Genomic DNA, 16,724 nt, shown 5'->3' with positions numbered 1-16,724 from the left:
TTGGTCGAGTCCCTCGAGGGTATATCATCAAATCAGACTCATCTTGTAACGAAGGTGTTGACTTAACCGAGCATCATGGTTGGTTGAGTCCCTTGAGGCCATGGTGATTCGAAGGCCGAACATGACGGGAATCACAAGGAGTTGTGATCGGCAAGAGTTGCCTACCTTTTAGGCTTAGTGTGATTGGTCGAGTCCCTCGAGGTTATACTAAGACGCTGATTGGATCTTGATCCCCACTAGAAGTCTGCCGGAGACTTCCGTTTCACGTGCTGAGGGTGTCGCATGACTCGTTAGTAAAATAGTGGGAGCATATTAAGATAGAAGTCCATATCTTGATAGTTTATTTCTTGCAAAATCTGCATGTTATTCATTTCTACTGCATCTTTATTTTATAAAATGTCACTTTCAAATCCCTTACGTAGTATACTTGATGTCAACCGCCTCACTGGTCCAAATTATATGGATTGGCTCCGTAACTTGAGAATTGTTCTCACAGCGGAGAAAATCGTGTACGTCCTTGGTATAGTGATGCCTACGCCCGAAGAAGGGGCAAACGAGGATGAGATCGCTCGCTACATGAAGTACATTGATGACTCCACTCTTGCTCAGTGCTATATGTTGGGCTCTATGACTCCTGAGTTACAGAGACAACATGAAAAGATGGATGCCAGATCTATTCTCCTACATGTCCGCAAATTGTTTGAGGAACAGGGAAGGACTCAGCGATATGAGATATCCAAGAGCCTCTTCCGCGCTAGGATGATGAGGGGACATCGGTTCAGAACCATGTCCTAAAGATGATTGAGTGGATAGAGAAACTCACAGGTCTAGGAATGGTCCTAGAGGATAACTTGTGTGTGGACATTGTGCTTCAGTCCCTACCTGATTCCTTTTCACAGTTCATAATAAATTTTAATATGAACAAGCTTAAGGTGACTCTCCCAAAGCTCCTCAATATGTTGAGGGAGGCAGAGTGTACTATTAAGAAAGAGAAGCCAGTTCTTTACATTGGTGAGACTAGAAAGAAATGGAAAGCAGAAAGGTCCCTTAAGAAGGGAAAGGGCAAGGGCAAACCTGGTAAAGCAAAGGTTGCTAAGAAAGACCCAGCAAAGGACAAAGGCCAGTGCTTCTACTGTGGTAAAGATGGGCACTGGAAGAGGAACTACAAAGAGTACCTTGCAGAAAGGGCGAAATAGAAGCTTGGAGAAGCTTCAGGTACATTCATGATCAATCTCCAATTGGCAGATTTTTGTGATAGTGCATTGGTATTGGATACCAGTATTGCTTATTATATCTACAATTTATTGTAAATTCTAGCAAAGCTGAGGGGAGATTGACGAGAGGAATATTGCATAAAGGTTTGTTTATGCAAGACACTACTCCACATATCATGAATGTAAAAGTGTCTAAGAGGAAACGAGATGTGGTGAACAGTGCATACCTATGGCATTGTAGGCTAGGTCATATCCATGAGGGAATGTTTCAAAAGTTGCTAAATGATGGATATCTAGATCCATTCGACTATGTGTCATATGCAACTTGCGAGCCTTGCCTTCGTGAAAAACTGACCAACTCTCCATTTAGTGGAATTGGAGAGGGAGCCACTGAGCTGTTGGAACTCATACATAGGGATGTATGTGGACCCATGTTAACTCATGCCATTGGTGGTTACGCCTACTTCATTACATTTAATGATGATTTCTCAAGGTATGGATATGTGTACTTAATGAAGAACAAGTCCGAGGCCTTTGAGAAATTCAAAGAGTATAAGAATGAGGTGGAGAACCAGACTGGAAAGAGTATCAAAACTCTTCGATCAGATCGAGCAGGTGAGTACTTAGGCAGAGTTTACTCAGTTCCTCAAGGATCATGGGATATTATCCCAATGGACATCTCCTTATACACCTTAGCTCAATGGTGTCTCTGAAAGGAGAAATCGTATGTTATTAGATATGGTATGGTCCATGATGAGTTTCGCTGACCTACCTATCTCATTCTGGGGATATGCCCTAGAAACCAAAGCTTACCTTCTGAACAGAGTTTCAACTAAGTCGGTAGTGTCTACACCATATGAGATATGGAAAGGGAAGAAACTTGATCTTAAGATTGTTAAGATTTGGGGCTGCCCTGCCCATGTTAAAAGACACAACCCTGATAAGTTAGAATCAAGGACAGAGCGATGCAAATTTGTGGGATACCCCATGAAAACTTGTGGGTATTTTTTTTATCATCTCGAGGACCAAAAGGTCTTTGTAGCTAAGAGAGCAGTGTTCCTTGAGAAGGAACACATTTTTGGCGGAGACAGTGGGAGAATGATAGAGTTGAGCGAGGTTGGAGAACCAAGCTCAAGCACCACTCTACAGCCCGAGTCTGTTCAAGTACCTAATACACAAGTTTCAACTTTACGCAGGTCTGATAGAGTATCCCATCCCCCTAAGAGATATGTGGGACATATTAGAGAAGAGGATGTTGAGGATATTGATCCTCAGACCTACGAGGAGGCTATTATGAGTATAGACCCCAGGAAGTGGCAATAAGCCATGAATTCTGAGATGGATTCTATGTACTCTAATAAGGTTTGGAACCTAGTTGATGCGCCCGAAGGTATTGTACCCATCGGTTGCAAGTGGATTTTTAAGAAAAAGATCGGAGTAGATGGAAAGGTAGAGACCTATAAAGCAAGGCTAGTGGCTAAGGGGTATCGTCAAAGGTAAGGTGTTGACTACGACGAAATCTTCTCACTCGTAGCAATACTAAAATCCATCAGAATTCTATTGGCTATTGCAGCACACTATGATTATGAGATCTGGCAGATGGATGTGAAAACCACATTCCTCAATGGGAACCTCGAGGAGGAGGTGTATATGATGCAACCTGAGGGATTCGTATCCAAGAACTGCCCAGATAAGGTGTGTAGGTTGCTTATATCCATTTATGGACTAAAGCAAGCTTCCCGAAGTTAAAACATAAGATTTGATGAGGCAATCAGATCTTATGACTTCGTTAAGAACGAAGATGAGCCTTGTGTGTACAGGAAGGTAAGTGGGAGTATTATCACCTTTTTGGTGTTATATGTGGATGACATCCTCATCATTGGGAATGACGTAGGAATGCTATCTATAGTAAATGCTTGGTTATCTAGACACTTCTCCATGAAGGACTTAGGGGAAGCATCCTATATCTTGGGGATTAGAATCTATAGAGATAGATTCAAGAGGATGCTTGACTTGTCCCAGTCCAGGTACATAGAAATCATTGTCAAAAGGTTTGGAATGGAAAATTCCAAGAGAGGTCTCATACCGATGAGACATGGGATATCGCTTTCTACGAGTATGTCCCCAAAGACTCTAGAAGAAAGGGCAAACATGAATATGATACCTTATGCCTTAGCAATAGGGTCTATCATGTATGTCATGCTATGTACTAGGCTTGATATAGCGCATGCTCTGAGTGTCACAAGCAGGTATCAAGCGGATCCAGGCTTGGAGCACTGGAAAGCAGTAAAGTGTATCCTTAAGTACTTGAAAAGGATTAAGGATCCTTTACTTATATATGGAGGTAATAGCCTTAAGGTTGAAGGTTACACTGACTCAAGTTTTCAGTCTGATGTCGATGATAGCAAGTCGAATTCAGGGTATGTGTACACCTTGAATGGAGGAGCAGTGTGCTGGAAGAGTTCCAAGCAAGATACCACTGCTGACTCGACCACTGAGGCGTAGTACATTGCTGCATCAGATGAAACAAAAGAGGGAGTCTGGTTGAAGAAGTTCATTACAGATTTGGGAGTCGTTCCGGATAGCGAGAAATCGACTTCCTTATATTGTGACAACTATGGGGCGATTACTCAAATAAGAGAACCCAGGTCTCATCAGAAGTGTTCTGAGGAGGTTCCAGCTTATCAGAGAGATCGTAACCCGAGGAGATGTAGCAGTGGAAAGAGTTCCATCCGATGATAACATTGCAGATCCACTGACAAAGCCGTTATCTCATATTGTCTTTGATCGTCACAGGGGTCTGATGGGGATCAGACACATAGGTGATTGGCTTTAGGTCAAGTGGGAGATTGCTAGTCATAGGTGCCCAACAAGCCAATCACGTGAGTGATGGCACGTGTGACTTGATACAGAATCTTTTTTGCTTATTATATTTTGGCGTATATCACTTTATAACTATTGCATAAATGCATATATATATATATATATATATATATATATATATATATATATATATATATATATATATATATATATATATATATATATATATATATATATATATTGTGATGCCCTTGGATTTGTGCAATGGGAATCGGATCGTGATGAGATCACGATAATGAGATCGATTCACCTTTAAACACATATCTTAAATAATCCCGGTCATAGGTTACTCGAGAGGGACATCGTGATAACCGGATAGACTGGTGTGCTGTATACCCGTCCATATGATGGATGCAGCTGGTCACATAGCTGCTCGTCTAGGGACACTAGGGATACAGTACAGGTGCTCATTGGAGAATGAGTGCACTGATTGATCCGCTTACGGAATGCTGGATGGTTGATGATGCCTTATTGTCAGACAGCGATTCCATAGTCCTAGTGGTATATCTGGTCCTTAGACTTGAGACACCAAGGATGTCTTGTATGAGTGCTCCACTCTTTGATACCAGACTTATAGGTTTGGTTGTCCCAGATCTAGTACAGCTGGTCATTGGGAGTGTTAGTCGACCTTACGAGGGCTATTGAGTGTCGATAGAGAATCATCCACTCTCGGCGTCATGAGAGGAATATCCCATGTGTTCTTGCTCAGACAAATCCCTAGCCAGGGTCATTCGAGTTGAGAGAGAAAGAGTTCTCCAGGAGAATCCAATTAGAGCGAGACTCGAGTAGAAACCGTATGGGTCTGACAGCACCATGCTCGATATACGGTCTCTGGGATATTAGATGGATGAGGGACTATAGGTACACGGTAACTGATGATAGACAGGTCCAATGGATTGGATTCCCCTGTATCGTCTGGGGACTACGGCGTAGTGGCCTAGTACGTCCGTAGTCGATGAGTCAAGTGAATTATTATAGAGATAATAATTCACTGAGTTATAAGGAGTTCTGACGGGTATGACTCACGTCCAGCTCGATATTGGGCCTAGAGGGTCACACACATATGGTAGGCATTGCGATGAGTCGAGGTTCGGATATGAGATATCCGACGGAGCCCTTGTCTTATTGGATGCAGATCCAATACCCACTAGGGGAGGACCCATTAGGGTTTGACAAGGGACCTCTATAAATAGGAGGGATTCAGAGCCTCATAGGCTAGAGCCTTTGCTTGCATTTTTCTATTCTCCTCTCCCTCTCCACCTCAGAGCAGGCCTGGAGTTTTGAGGAGCGTTGTTGCAACCCTGGTGTGTGGATCACCGCCAGAGCTTGACCTCCTTCACCCTCTCCTAAGGATCTGCAAGGAAACAGGGATATACGATCCCCCTAGGTAATACAATCTACTCTATACGTAGTTTTAAGTTTCGCGGATTTTGCGCACCAATTTTCGCACGAAGACAAACATCTTTTTGGGAATCGAGGATTTTGTTTTCTTGTTCTTCCGCTGCGCATGTGATGTCGCCCCCAAGATTTCCCAACATTAGATAAATATAGCCATATCTAAATAGGTCATCTATAAATGTGATGAAATACTTTTCTCTACTAAAACAAGAAACATGGAGTGGTCTACAAATATCAGTATGAATAATTTTAAAGAGTTCTTTACTTCTTGTGGCATTTTTCTTTATATGTTTAGCTTGCTTTCTCTTAATGTAATCTATATAAACATCAAAATCAATGAAGTTTAGATGTTCCAAAATATTATCCTTCACTAATCTTTCAATTCTTTCCTTAGAGATATGCCCCAATCATTTATGCCACAATATAGAAGATCTTTCATTGTTAAAACTATGTTTCAATCTAACACTTGATTGTAGGATCAATAATGTCTTTACAAACTCAAGATCCAAATTAATTATGTACAAACCATCACATAGAATTCTAGAATCAACTTTTATTGAATCACAAAATATATTGAGTTTACCATTACCAAAAGAAAGACAATATCATAACTCATCAATTCTAGATAGAGAAACTAAATTTCTAGAAATAGTAGGAATATAACATGTGTCAACAAGATCCATCAAGTGACCCCTCTTTAAGCGTAGATGATAAGTTTCCACTAATATCACTTTCGCTTTAAGACGATTTCCATAATGATGAATTTTTCATGTTTTTTCGGTTTTTGAATTGAATGAAATCTCCGTATATTATTGGTAACATGAGTTGAAGTACCTGAATCAATCCACGAAGTGTTAGAAGGAACTTCTGTAATGTTTGATTCGAAACATACAAAGGTCGAGTTAATACCTTTCTTTTCGAACCAAGTCTTGCGTTTAATGTAGTCCTTCTTCATATGTCCTTTCTTGCCACAAAAAAAGTACTTTATAGTAAAAGCTTTTTTTTCATTATTCTGTTTAACATTTCCAGATCGATAAATTTCTTTGATTGATGATGCTTCAATTTTCTTTTCTTGTTACCAGCACCTTGAGTAGTAGTTATGACATTATATAAACTTTTCTACTTTAATCTCAATTCTTCCTAAACACATATGCTAGTTAACTCATTCAAGTCACACTTATCTTTATTTATATTATAATGAATCTTGAATGGACCAAACTGAGAAGGAAGAGAATTGAGAATGAACTGCACGAGGAAAGACTCATCAACATTCATGCATAATGCTTTAAGTTTTGTAGCTTTATCAACCATATTAAGGATATGATCATGAATTCCTCGAGTGTCATCATACTGAGCTGTAGTCAGTTCTTTCATTAGTGTGCTAGCCAATGACTTATCAACAGATTTAAATCTGTCTTCAATAACCTTTAAATATTCCTGTACACTAGTTACAATCGGTAATGAAGTCTTTATATTATTTGTAATTGTCATTCTTATGAACATTAAACTAAGTCTATCATATCTTTCCCAAGCCTTCATTTCATTAACTTGTTATACAATACTTTCATTAGTCAAGTCTGTAGGCTTTTCAACAAGTAATACTAAATCAAGATCTAATACACTCATTGTGAATTGCATATTCTCTAATCATTCTGAATAATTTGATCCAGAGAGTACATGGACATTAGAAGCATATGAATGTATGAACGGAAGTACCACTGTAAAAATATAAAATAACATTAATGTTTTAAATTTCTTAAAAATTTGATGAACTATTGATATCATCTATATTACACCTTTGGGTGAAATATTGACATATCTACTGTTCACTCAAGATCATTTATAGAGGATTGATACCATCGTTGTGGAATAGTATTATTATCTTTGGGTATACAACTTAAACTGTAAGGATTTCCAAAATAGTATCATCCTAACCCATCAAGTAGATTCTCCTTTGGGATTATCTAAATCTCCTAATTATGTGTGTCATTATGAATATTATTTCCTTAATATCATTTAGGACTGATTCTTTAATATTATTTTATAAGTTATTGGTCTAGGTCACTTTGGTGGCTACAAGAGTAATATAATAATAAAAAATATTATTTAAAATATTCTATAAATGATAACTTTTATTATAATTCACATCACAAGCCTATCATCCCAGGCCACTTTGGCAGCTACAAGTTAGATAAAACATAGGGAGATGAATTATAAATAATATTCATCAAAATTTTTTAATTTAATTTATGCTAAGAAGTTTAATAATAAAATAACAATCATAATAATTATTAAACATTAATACTAAGTAGCTTAATAATAAAATAATGATCATAATAATTATTAAACATTAATACTAAGCAGTTCAATAATAAAATAATAACCATAATAATTATTAAATATTAATGCTAAGTAGTTCAATAATAAAATAACAACCATAATAATTATTGAACATTAATATTAAGTAGTTCAATAATAGAATAATAATAATTATTGAACATTAATCAGCAAAAGGAAACTCATATGATAATCATGATAATGTATAAATCATGCCTTGAAAGATGAACATTATTTCATAATTTCAAATATATACATGTGAATAACTAAATGAATATTCAAGAACAATATTTAGATTTTATTTACTACATGTAAAATCAATAATTCATATAAGAAAACTATAAAAACTAAATCATAATTTATATATTTTTTAAATCAAAGATTAATTCTAATTAAAGAGTCATAATATAATCATGATTAAATTCAATTATAATTATAATGAATCATATTTATCAATTTTACAATTGAGAATATAAATTAAAATTCTCAATTTCATAAGGGTAAAACTGTAAATATATTGTCAGGACATAAATTGGAATTACTAAATCTATAAAGGGCAGAACTATAATTTAACGAAACCTAGCATGTAGGACAAAATTATAAATATGCCAAAACCCTAATCGGCCTGTGCGTGCGCGCTACCGTTGCTCGCGCGAGGCCGTTACGACGGTTCCAGCCTACGCCGTCGCCTGCACATGCGACACTGCCGCTACTCGTGCGCGGTCGCCGTTGGGGCTGTCTGCCTTTGTGCGGCCAGCGCCTGGATGGATTCTGCCTTCGTGCGGTTGGCTGTTGCATGGGCACTGTGATGCTTGTGTATGGTTGCCGCATGCTGCGTTGCGGCACGGACGTTGCCCAGCGTAGCTTTGTCATCAACAGATTTGCCCAGCGCTGCGGCATGCACGTTGCGGCACGCACGCACATTGTCATCAACAGATTCACAGCAAAGTCGATCATTGGAGAAAAAGGGATCATTCATGCATCATAAACAAAATAATAGATCTAATATATTTGATCTCAAAAACCGAAACTCTGATACCAATTATAAACATAAAAACTATAATATGCTATATTAAATGCGAAAACAATCTTTTATGTCAGGATTGAAATCAAATACTTAGATCTGATTTAACGATGTGTATCTTTTGATGCCATCTAAAAAAGAGATCTCTGTTTGATCTGCAACAGCACCGTCTTTAATCCAAGATCATTGTTAATCTATAAAGGGGAACTAGATCCTTCTCATCTCTTCCTATCCTTTCACAGGACCACCTAGATTTATGGTTTAGGGAGAAGAGTTTAGTGAGATGTTCTCTCTTCTTATTGTATTTAGTTCCTAGAGGTCCTGTCTATATATAGGTAAGAAAAGATAGTTTAAAATGAGCTATTAGGAGAGTTCCTAATTATCTCCTAAGGAATCCTAGTGGACTTTTTTTTTATTGGCCAAAATATTTCATCAGAATCCAATTAATTATATTATATATATCTTATCCAGTCATAAAATCTAACATCTCAATAGCATTATCACTTCTCTTCTATTGGCTATAGGAGTGATAAATAAAAAATCTGCTTCTCAATATCCTTAACAGCTTTCTGATATATTATCATGTAGTTGGGGAGATCTCTGTCAAGGAAGTCGATCTTGGACCGATGTGTAAAAGCGATTTGCGAGTGAGAGGCTTCATGAGAGAGTCCGCTAGTTGATCAGCAGTATGTACGTGAGAAACACGTAGTTGATGTCTGACAACTTGTTCTCGCACAAAGTGAAAATCGATGGCAATGTGTTTCATGCGGGAGTGGAATACCGGATTAGCGCATAGATAAGTAGCTCCGACATTGTCACAATATATTGTAGGAGTAGAGTTGATGTTGATGCCAAGTTCCTTAAGGAGATTCATGATCCAATTGAGTTTTGTAGTAGCGGTGGCAATGGCACGGTATTCAGCATCAGTTGTAGAACGTGCAACTGACTTTTGCTTCTTGGAACTCCAACTGATTGGATTAGGTCCAAGGAAAAGAATATACCCTGATGTGGATATCCTGTAATCAAAATTCTTTGCCCAATCAGCATCAGCAAAAGTATAGAGATGAAGGGGGGAGTGTTTGCGAAAAAAGAGACCATGATTGACAGTCCGGTGAAAATATCGCAATATTCATTTGATTGCAGACCAATGCATAGTAGATGGTCGATGCATAAATTGAGATAATTTATTGACTGCAAAAGAGATATCTAGATGTGTGAGAGATAAGTACTGTAAGGAGCCAAGGACTTGACGGTATTAAGTTAGGTGATTTGTGGAACTAACGGACACTCATAAATGTTGTCTTTACTCTGGCCTCGGACCAAGGGTGCCCTCGTGCTCAAATCCTTGACAAGAAAGGAGTTAGAAAATAATTCAATTAAGGTATAATTCTGTTTGCAGAACTAAGAAATAGAAATAAGGTTTAGTTTGATGTGGGGTGCACACAAAACATCATCTAGCGTAAACGAAGTGCTATGTGAATTAAGCATTGTAGAACCAGTATGAGTAATGGGGAGTCCGTTACCGTCACCGATGATGATGTCTTCGTTTTCGCCATAGTCGTTTTGGATGGACAAGTTTTGTAAATCAGAGGTGATGTGATGAGATGCACCAAAGTCCATAATCCAATTTTGATGACTAGTAGTTGAAGTAATTGTAAGATTTGTGTTAGGCCAATGCAACGGAGGAGGAAGTCTTGGTCGAGTTCTACAGACTTTTGCAGAGTGGCCAACTTTGTCACATAGTTAGCAGATAACTCTTTGTTGATTTATGTGATCAGGATGCCAAGGTTGAGGATAATTGAAGTAGCCGCCTTGATGGTTGTAATTGAAATGTTGAGGAGGGGAGGTTTGTTTGGAGCCCACAAGTGTAGGCATGCTAGCCAAACCTTTGTTGATAGATTTGTTGTACAGGGTGCTCTTCTTCTTAGATTTATGACTGACTTGAGCCATGATGGATGGTCTTGGCAACTTGTCCTCACGCTTGAGATATATCTCATAGTCAGTCAACTTATCATAGAGTCCTTCAAATGACACTGGCGAATCACGTGCGTGTATTGCTGCTGCCAATTCCTTGTATTCGTCTCCTAGGCCATTGAGGATATAGACAGTAACTTCTTCATCACTGAGGGAATGACCTATCAAGGCCAAGTTATCGATGATAATCCTTATGTTATGTAAATAATCAGCAACAGTACTTCCCTATTGTTTTATCGTCATGAGACCAAACATGAGACTAAGCATGCGAGTGCGGGAACAATTGGCTAGGGTGGTTTGCAACTTACACCAAGCTTCGGCAGTAATGTCACATGAAGAAATGAGTGGGGCGAGGGATCCAGCGACCGAGGTTTGAATAGCTTGAAGGATGAGATGATCCTAGCGTAACCATAATTTGTGGTCCGGATTTGGTACTGGACTGGGTGCACCTGGGATGTAGAGCATCGTTGGTGGACAACGAAGGGAGCCATCAACATAGCCTAAAAGATCATAGCCAAATAGCAAATTAGAGAATTGAGCGCGCCAGAATGCGTAGTTGCTACCATTGGATAATTTAAAGGGAACGAGGGTTACTACATTTATGGAGATAAGGCTTGTATGTGGGAAAATACTATGATTTTTGGAGGATATATACCAATATGTGGGAGCAACTAGAAGTCTGCAGCGAGACAATGATCAGGGAGGAAGAGGTGTTGGTGGCAAATGATGGCAAATGGGTTGTGGGTTGTTGATCAATATTGATAATGATCAATATTGTGTAAAGCTGCAGATCTCTATGCAGTAGTGCTGCAGTCTCTGTGCAACAGTTCTGCAGTTGCAAGGTTGCATCGACTTTGCTTCCGCAGGAAGAGGCAGAGGAAGGGCGACAGTAAATAATATCGCTGGCTTAGGGAGGAGAAGAGGGCGTGGCGTGGTGGCCCTTGTTCAGCTTCGAAGAAGGTTGACGCACCGATCCTGGAGGACGTCCGTGGAAAACGCTGCACTACTTTGAGATGGAGTCACGATCCACGAGACAGTAGGAGAAGGAGCCCAGATTCGATAGAGTCCGACGGGAAGACGGGTCTACTTCGAGATGTTTAGAAGTAGCCTTCACAGCAACAGCTCTAATACCAAGTGTCATTCCTTTTCATTATGTTAACAAAGAAGATCAAATTTAATTTTAATTCCATCAAGAAAAGATAAATTATCTATCATATTTTATTCTTTTCTCAATGTTATTATTTATTATTTAAATATGAGCTTCTATGAAAAATTATTGATTAAAGATAGGATGATCAAAGACCATTACATGGTTATATGTATCGTTTGAATCTACAATTTCAGTATACTCTTAGTTTCAAGCATGATACTGAAGCCAAGAGATGATTTCACTATTATTTCTTAATCAAAATTCATCCTGTTTTTGTTTCAAATTATTGGGATAAAAAGTAATTTATATGGATTCTAATTGAAAATAATAAATATTAAAAAAATTATAAAAAAATCGGAAGGGTGTAAATGCTATCTTAGGATGAAATCTCATCCGAGATTGATCAGGGTTCTCACCAGATATTTAATCGATATTATCTCTTCTATACATATGATCACTATACATATGATCACTGAGTAACTTAACTAGTATCATTTAGTGAACACAAAATAAAATAATAAAAATATATTAAAAATTTAAATAAAATAAAATAAAATTATTATTGATATTTGAATTAATAAATTATAATATATTCATATTGACGAGAGTCTCTTATTTATTATTTTATTTATCAAACCTAAAAATATCCTAAAGATCCAATCAATATATTCTTTTATTAAAATAATTTTTATTAATATTAAAATTATTTATATAAATTTTTGAATTTTAAACTATAATTCCAACGCTATGCTCCTCAGGGGCCTGTCTTGTCGTCATCTCCGCCGTCGGTCGCACCCCCGCCGCGACCGTTGGTCACATCCGCCTCGGCAGTGGGCCGGCGATCGTGACACACAGATACGTAAGATTTGAAGGCTTGGAGCGTTGACTATAAACCCAACCCATCCCAATCAAATTGTGCTTATTATATGGCAAGATAAAAGTTTGGGCCTCTAATTAATTGGGAGGAAGAATTCAGCCCATGGCCAATCACGTGCTTGCTGTTACAAATGACCCAATTTGGGGGATCAAGTCACGTGATCTGACCTCTTTCTCCTGTGCTCTCTCTCTCTCTCTCTCTCATCTCTGCCCCTTTCGCAGTCTCGCATTTCTCGCCATGGCTTTCTTCCCTCAGCAGCCCAACCTCCATCAACCCCATCACCAGCAGCAGCAGCAGCAATCCATTCCCCTCAGGTGTTAATCCCAACTCGTCCTTTAGATTCTTTGTTTCCTCAAATCCGACATGAAAATAATCGATTTTAAATCCCTTCGAGAAAAAGCAGGAATTTTGTGCCGATCGATGGCCATCTCTCCGCCCCGGTTTCGTTCTTCAACGCCGCAGGCTTCCCGGACCCATCTCACCTTTCTCGTAGTCTTCTCTCTCTCTCACTCGTTTCTAGGGTTTCCGACTTTCCCCATTTGCATTACTTCTTGCCACCTAATCTCGCTTGTTTGTGTTTGATTCTGTAGTAGCTAATGTCACGGGGGTCTCACCGAGCGCCGTTTTGGCGGCGGACGGATGGGAGCCGAGGACGAAGCGGGTCAAGGAGCAGGACTTCCTAGAGAACTCGCAGATATCGTCCATCGACTTTCTGCAGACAGGGACGGTGTCCACCGGGCTGGGACTGTCGTTGGATGATCGGAGGGTGGCGGCTTCCTCTGGGGAGTCACCGCTGCTCCTCCCGATGGTCGATGCGGATATTGATCGCGAGCTGCAGAGGATGGTGGCCGAAATGGACAGCTTCATCAAGATTGAAGTAATGTGTCTACTGTCTCCATCTTTCACTATGTTTGATACTGTCACCTTCTGTTACTTATCTTGTGCTGAGTCCTGGAAAATTATTGTTTGAAATGTGTCTATCCAGTGATATACCACATTTTCTCTTCCAATTAATAATTGATTCGTTGTTTTGCATTACACTGACTTACTGGGAGATGTCAAGATAAAATGTGAACTGTTCATCATTAGATTATGCATTCGATGAAGCCTTTACCAGTGACGAGTAACTTTCTCGCGGGGACAGGATGTCCAGCTTTTGTCGATTGGAAGAAAATAGTTTACTATTGTGTTTGCAATTGATTACATGAACTGCTTTTGTTTTGGATTAACGAGTTATTTTTTCTTGGATTGGCATTCAAGTAATGCTACTCCCATAGTTGTAACTTCTCTCTCTATCCTGATTGATGTCTGCTTCCTCCCATTTTAAGCTAGCTGTGAAATTACATTTAATGGCTATACCATTCCTGTGGACCTATGAAATATCAGGAGTCCTGCCGAGCATTAAGTCGACTGCTTGTATATTGAGAAACCTTTTATCTTCTGATTAAACTGACAAGAGGTCAAATTTTTGTTTTGTGAATCGATCAATCTGTTTTCTTCCCTTTAATCCTCATTGTTTTTTGAACTTCACATATGATCATACTGTCTTTTTGATGGATTTGTTAACTGCTGGTGTTTCTGTATCATACTTCTATTTATGCTAGTGTCAAAGTTTGCATGACTGTTTTGATGTTGATTCAATTTTGAAACCCATTGATTGCTCCGAGTTAACAGTAGTATTCATTGTTGGTGAACTTGCTTGAGGTTGTGCTAGATTTGGTCCGTAAGTCTTATGAAGGAGGATAGGCTGTTTATTGTATTCATCAAAATATCTACTTATTCCTACTGATCAAATAGTAGTAGTTGCTCTCAGAAAGGATTAAGATAAAACCAATTTCCTTTGTATGTAGAAGCAAAAGGAGCTAATTGTTTCACATGATAAATTTTTGCATTTAAACATCCATATCAGCATAGATTTTTTCTACTAGCATTGGATACTAATTGTCTTTTCCTTTAGTCCTTTGAGTGTCTTTTAATGTTTATTATCCTTCCATGGATTTTCCTTTTGGGTACTTATGCATACTGATTTGAATTATTGGAAAACATGTGCTAACAAGAACTGCTCATATATTTCTAGGGTGAACGCCTTAGGCAGTCAATATTGGAGAAATTTCAAGCAAAACAGTTCCAAACACTTGCGTTTGTTGAGGAGAAGATTCTTAGAAAGATAAGGGAGAAAGATTCAGAAGTGGAGAACATCAATAAGAAAAATATGGAACTCGAGGAACAGATGAAACAGTTGGTGATGGAAGTCGGGGCCTGGCAGCAACGAGCAAAGTACAATGAGAACATGGTTAATTCACTCAAGTATAATCTTGAACAACTTCATGCTCAGAACAGGGACAACAGAGAGGGTTGTGGCGATAGTGAGGTCGATGACACGGCCTCTTGCTGCAACGGAAACTTCAGTTTGCAACTCATGTTGAAGGAAAACAAGGATTCAAAGGAGATGGCTTGTAGGGTCTGCGGAGTGAACGAGGTTTGCATGCTTCTATTGCCTTGCCGACATCTCTGTTTGTGCAAGGAGTGTGAGAGCAAGCTCAGTTTCTGCCCTTTGTGCCAGTCCTCAAAGTTCATTGGCATGGAGATCTATTTATAGTGAATCTGTGTTGTGTTGCTTGGATGTGTCCACCATTTCTGTCCTCATCATGACCTAGTTGCTTTGTATATCTTTGAGACCATCGACATTAAGGGACATTACGTATGGAAGTTCTGCACTTGAAGGTGGACTTCTGCTTGGTGTTGTATCGTTCCACTTACCATGAACTTATGGTACTCTTTATGTGCTTGAGATTCTATAGCATCGTGATATTAATTTTAACTCAATCTTTTATTGGCGAAATATATTGCAGTGTTGGCTTCTATTTTGGTGAGCTTCTTGGTAGTGGACGGATCATTAAAGGATGAAATTTTTGGGCGGCTTAAATTTGCATGCTCATGATCTTGATTCAGATTGATGATTTTTGTAAGTACGCGCCATGGCATGGTATCAAGAATAAGATAGATTAAATTTACATATTCAGTTTGTATCGATGTACTAACATAAGATCACTTCCTGCTCGGAAGTCGGTCTTGCCGAAGACAATGCGGAGCATCAGGCGCGTCTAAAATTGTTGTCATGCACAAGCAACGCACAAGGAATTAGATTTTATTAGGTACAAAAGAGGGGCAAGCAACACAAATTTATTAGATTTTATTAGATACAAAAGGTTTTCATAACCGAAAGGCAGCTGCAAGTCTATATTTATGTATCACTTTTGTTGGAAAAAGTAGATTTACTAAAGACAACACGTAGCCCTAAATCCAAACTTCATCCCGTCGGATGCCACCCAAAGGGTTCTACGGTGCTGAGATATTTATCCTGCGCCAAAAATTAATCCATGACACATTTAAAACTATTTTCCCCTCTGTATAACGTCAATCAACGTATATCGTTTACAAATTTTATAAAATAGAAACACAAAAGAAAAATACTATCAACCAAGAAAAATGCGTTTGTAATGGTCATGACACTCTCTAAGGTTATAAACTCCCTCACAAAATCGGTTATGCAAAAACAATTGAAAACACCAATAATAACAAAAAGGTTCGAACATGTCTTGACAACAACATTCCATGATAAAATCGTATATCAATTTATATTATGGTGTCAATGAAGGAAAGAAATAAAAGAGAAATAAGGATTTTATATAATAAACTTGAACCAAACTTAAATAGTTAGAATTGAAAATTTTCATAACCTAATTTTCTATCGGAATTAATATTTGACCATGCTAAGATTTTATCGATTGGGCTCGTAATTCCACATCAGGATTTAATTAATTTTTCGTGTTAATAAATCTAATTTTATAAACTAAAAAATTAATT

The 16,724-nt window shown here is 38.4% G+C and overlaps 1 protein-coding gene across 1 annotated transcript; it reads left to right on the top strand.

The window, feature by feature from the left end:
• Window positions 1-13,011: 13,011 nt before the first annotated feature.
• On the top strand, window positions 13,012-15,683 carry LOC135626860 (probable BOI-related E3 ubiquitin-protein ligase 3). Its single transcript, XM_065132630.1, has 4 exons — window positions 13,012-13,171; window positions 13,261-13,346; window positions 13,448-13,734; window positions 14,935-15,683. The coding sequence occupies exons 1-4, from the start codon at window positions 13,095-13,097 to the stop codon at window positions 15,454-15,456; spliced, it is 972 nt and encodes a 323-aa protein (XP_064988702.1). The 5' UTR covers window positions 13,012-13,094; the 3' UTR covers window positions 15,457-15,683.
• Window positions 15,684-16,724: the final 1,041 nt, after the last annotated feature.

Source organism: Musa acuminata, chromosome BXJ2-11 (assembly GCF_036884655.1).
Source record: "Musa acuminata AAA Group cultivar baxijiao chromosome BXJ2-11, Cavendish_Baxijiao_AAA, whole genome shotgun sequence".
Taxonomy (NCBI): Eukaryota; Viridiplantae; Streptophyta; class Magnoliopsida; order Zingiberales; family Musaceae; genus Musa; species Musa acuminata.
The sequence above is the reverse complement of the archived record's forward strand: the minus strand, read 5'-3'. Positions and strand labels throughout refer to the sequence as shown.

What these genes read in the sequence shown, in the direction of transcription:
- LOC135626860 (XM_065132630.1), top strand. Translation starts at nt 13,095, where the DNA reads ATGGCTTTCTTCCCTCAGCAGCCCAACCTCCATCAACCCCATCACCAG. An exon ending in GGACCCATCTCACCTTTCTC is followed by an intron (nt 13,347 to 13,447) that starts GTAGTCTTCTCT and finishes TTGATTCTGTAG; the next exon opens with TAGCTAATGTCACGGGGGTC. An exon ending in ACAGCTTCATCAAGATTGAA is followed by an intron (nt 13,735 to 14,934) that starts GTAATGTGTCTA and finishes ATATATTTCTAG; the next exon opens with GGTGAACGCCTTAGGCAGTC.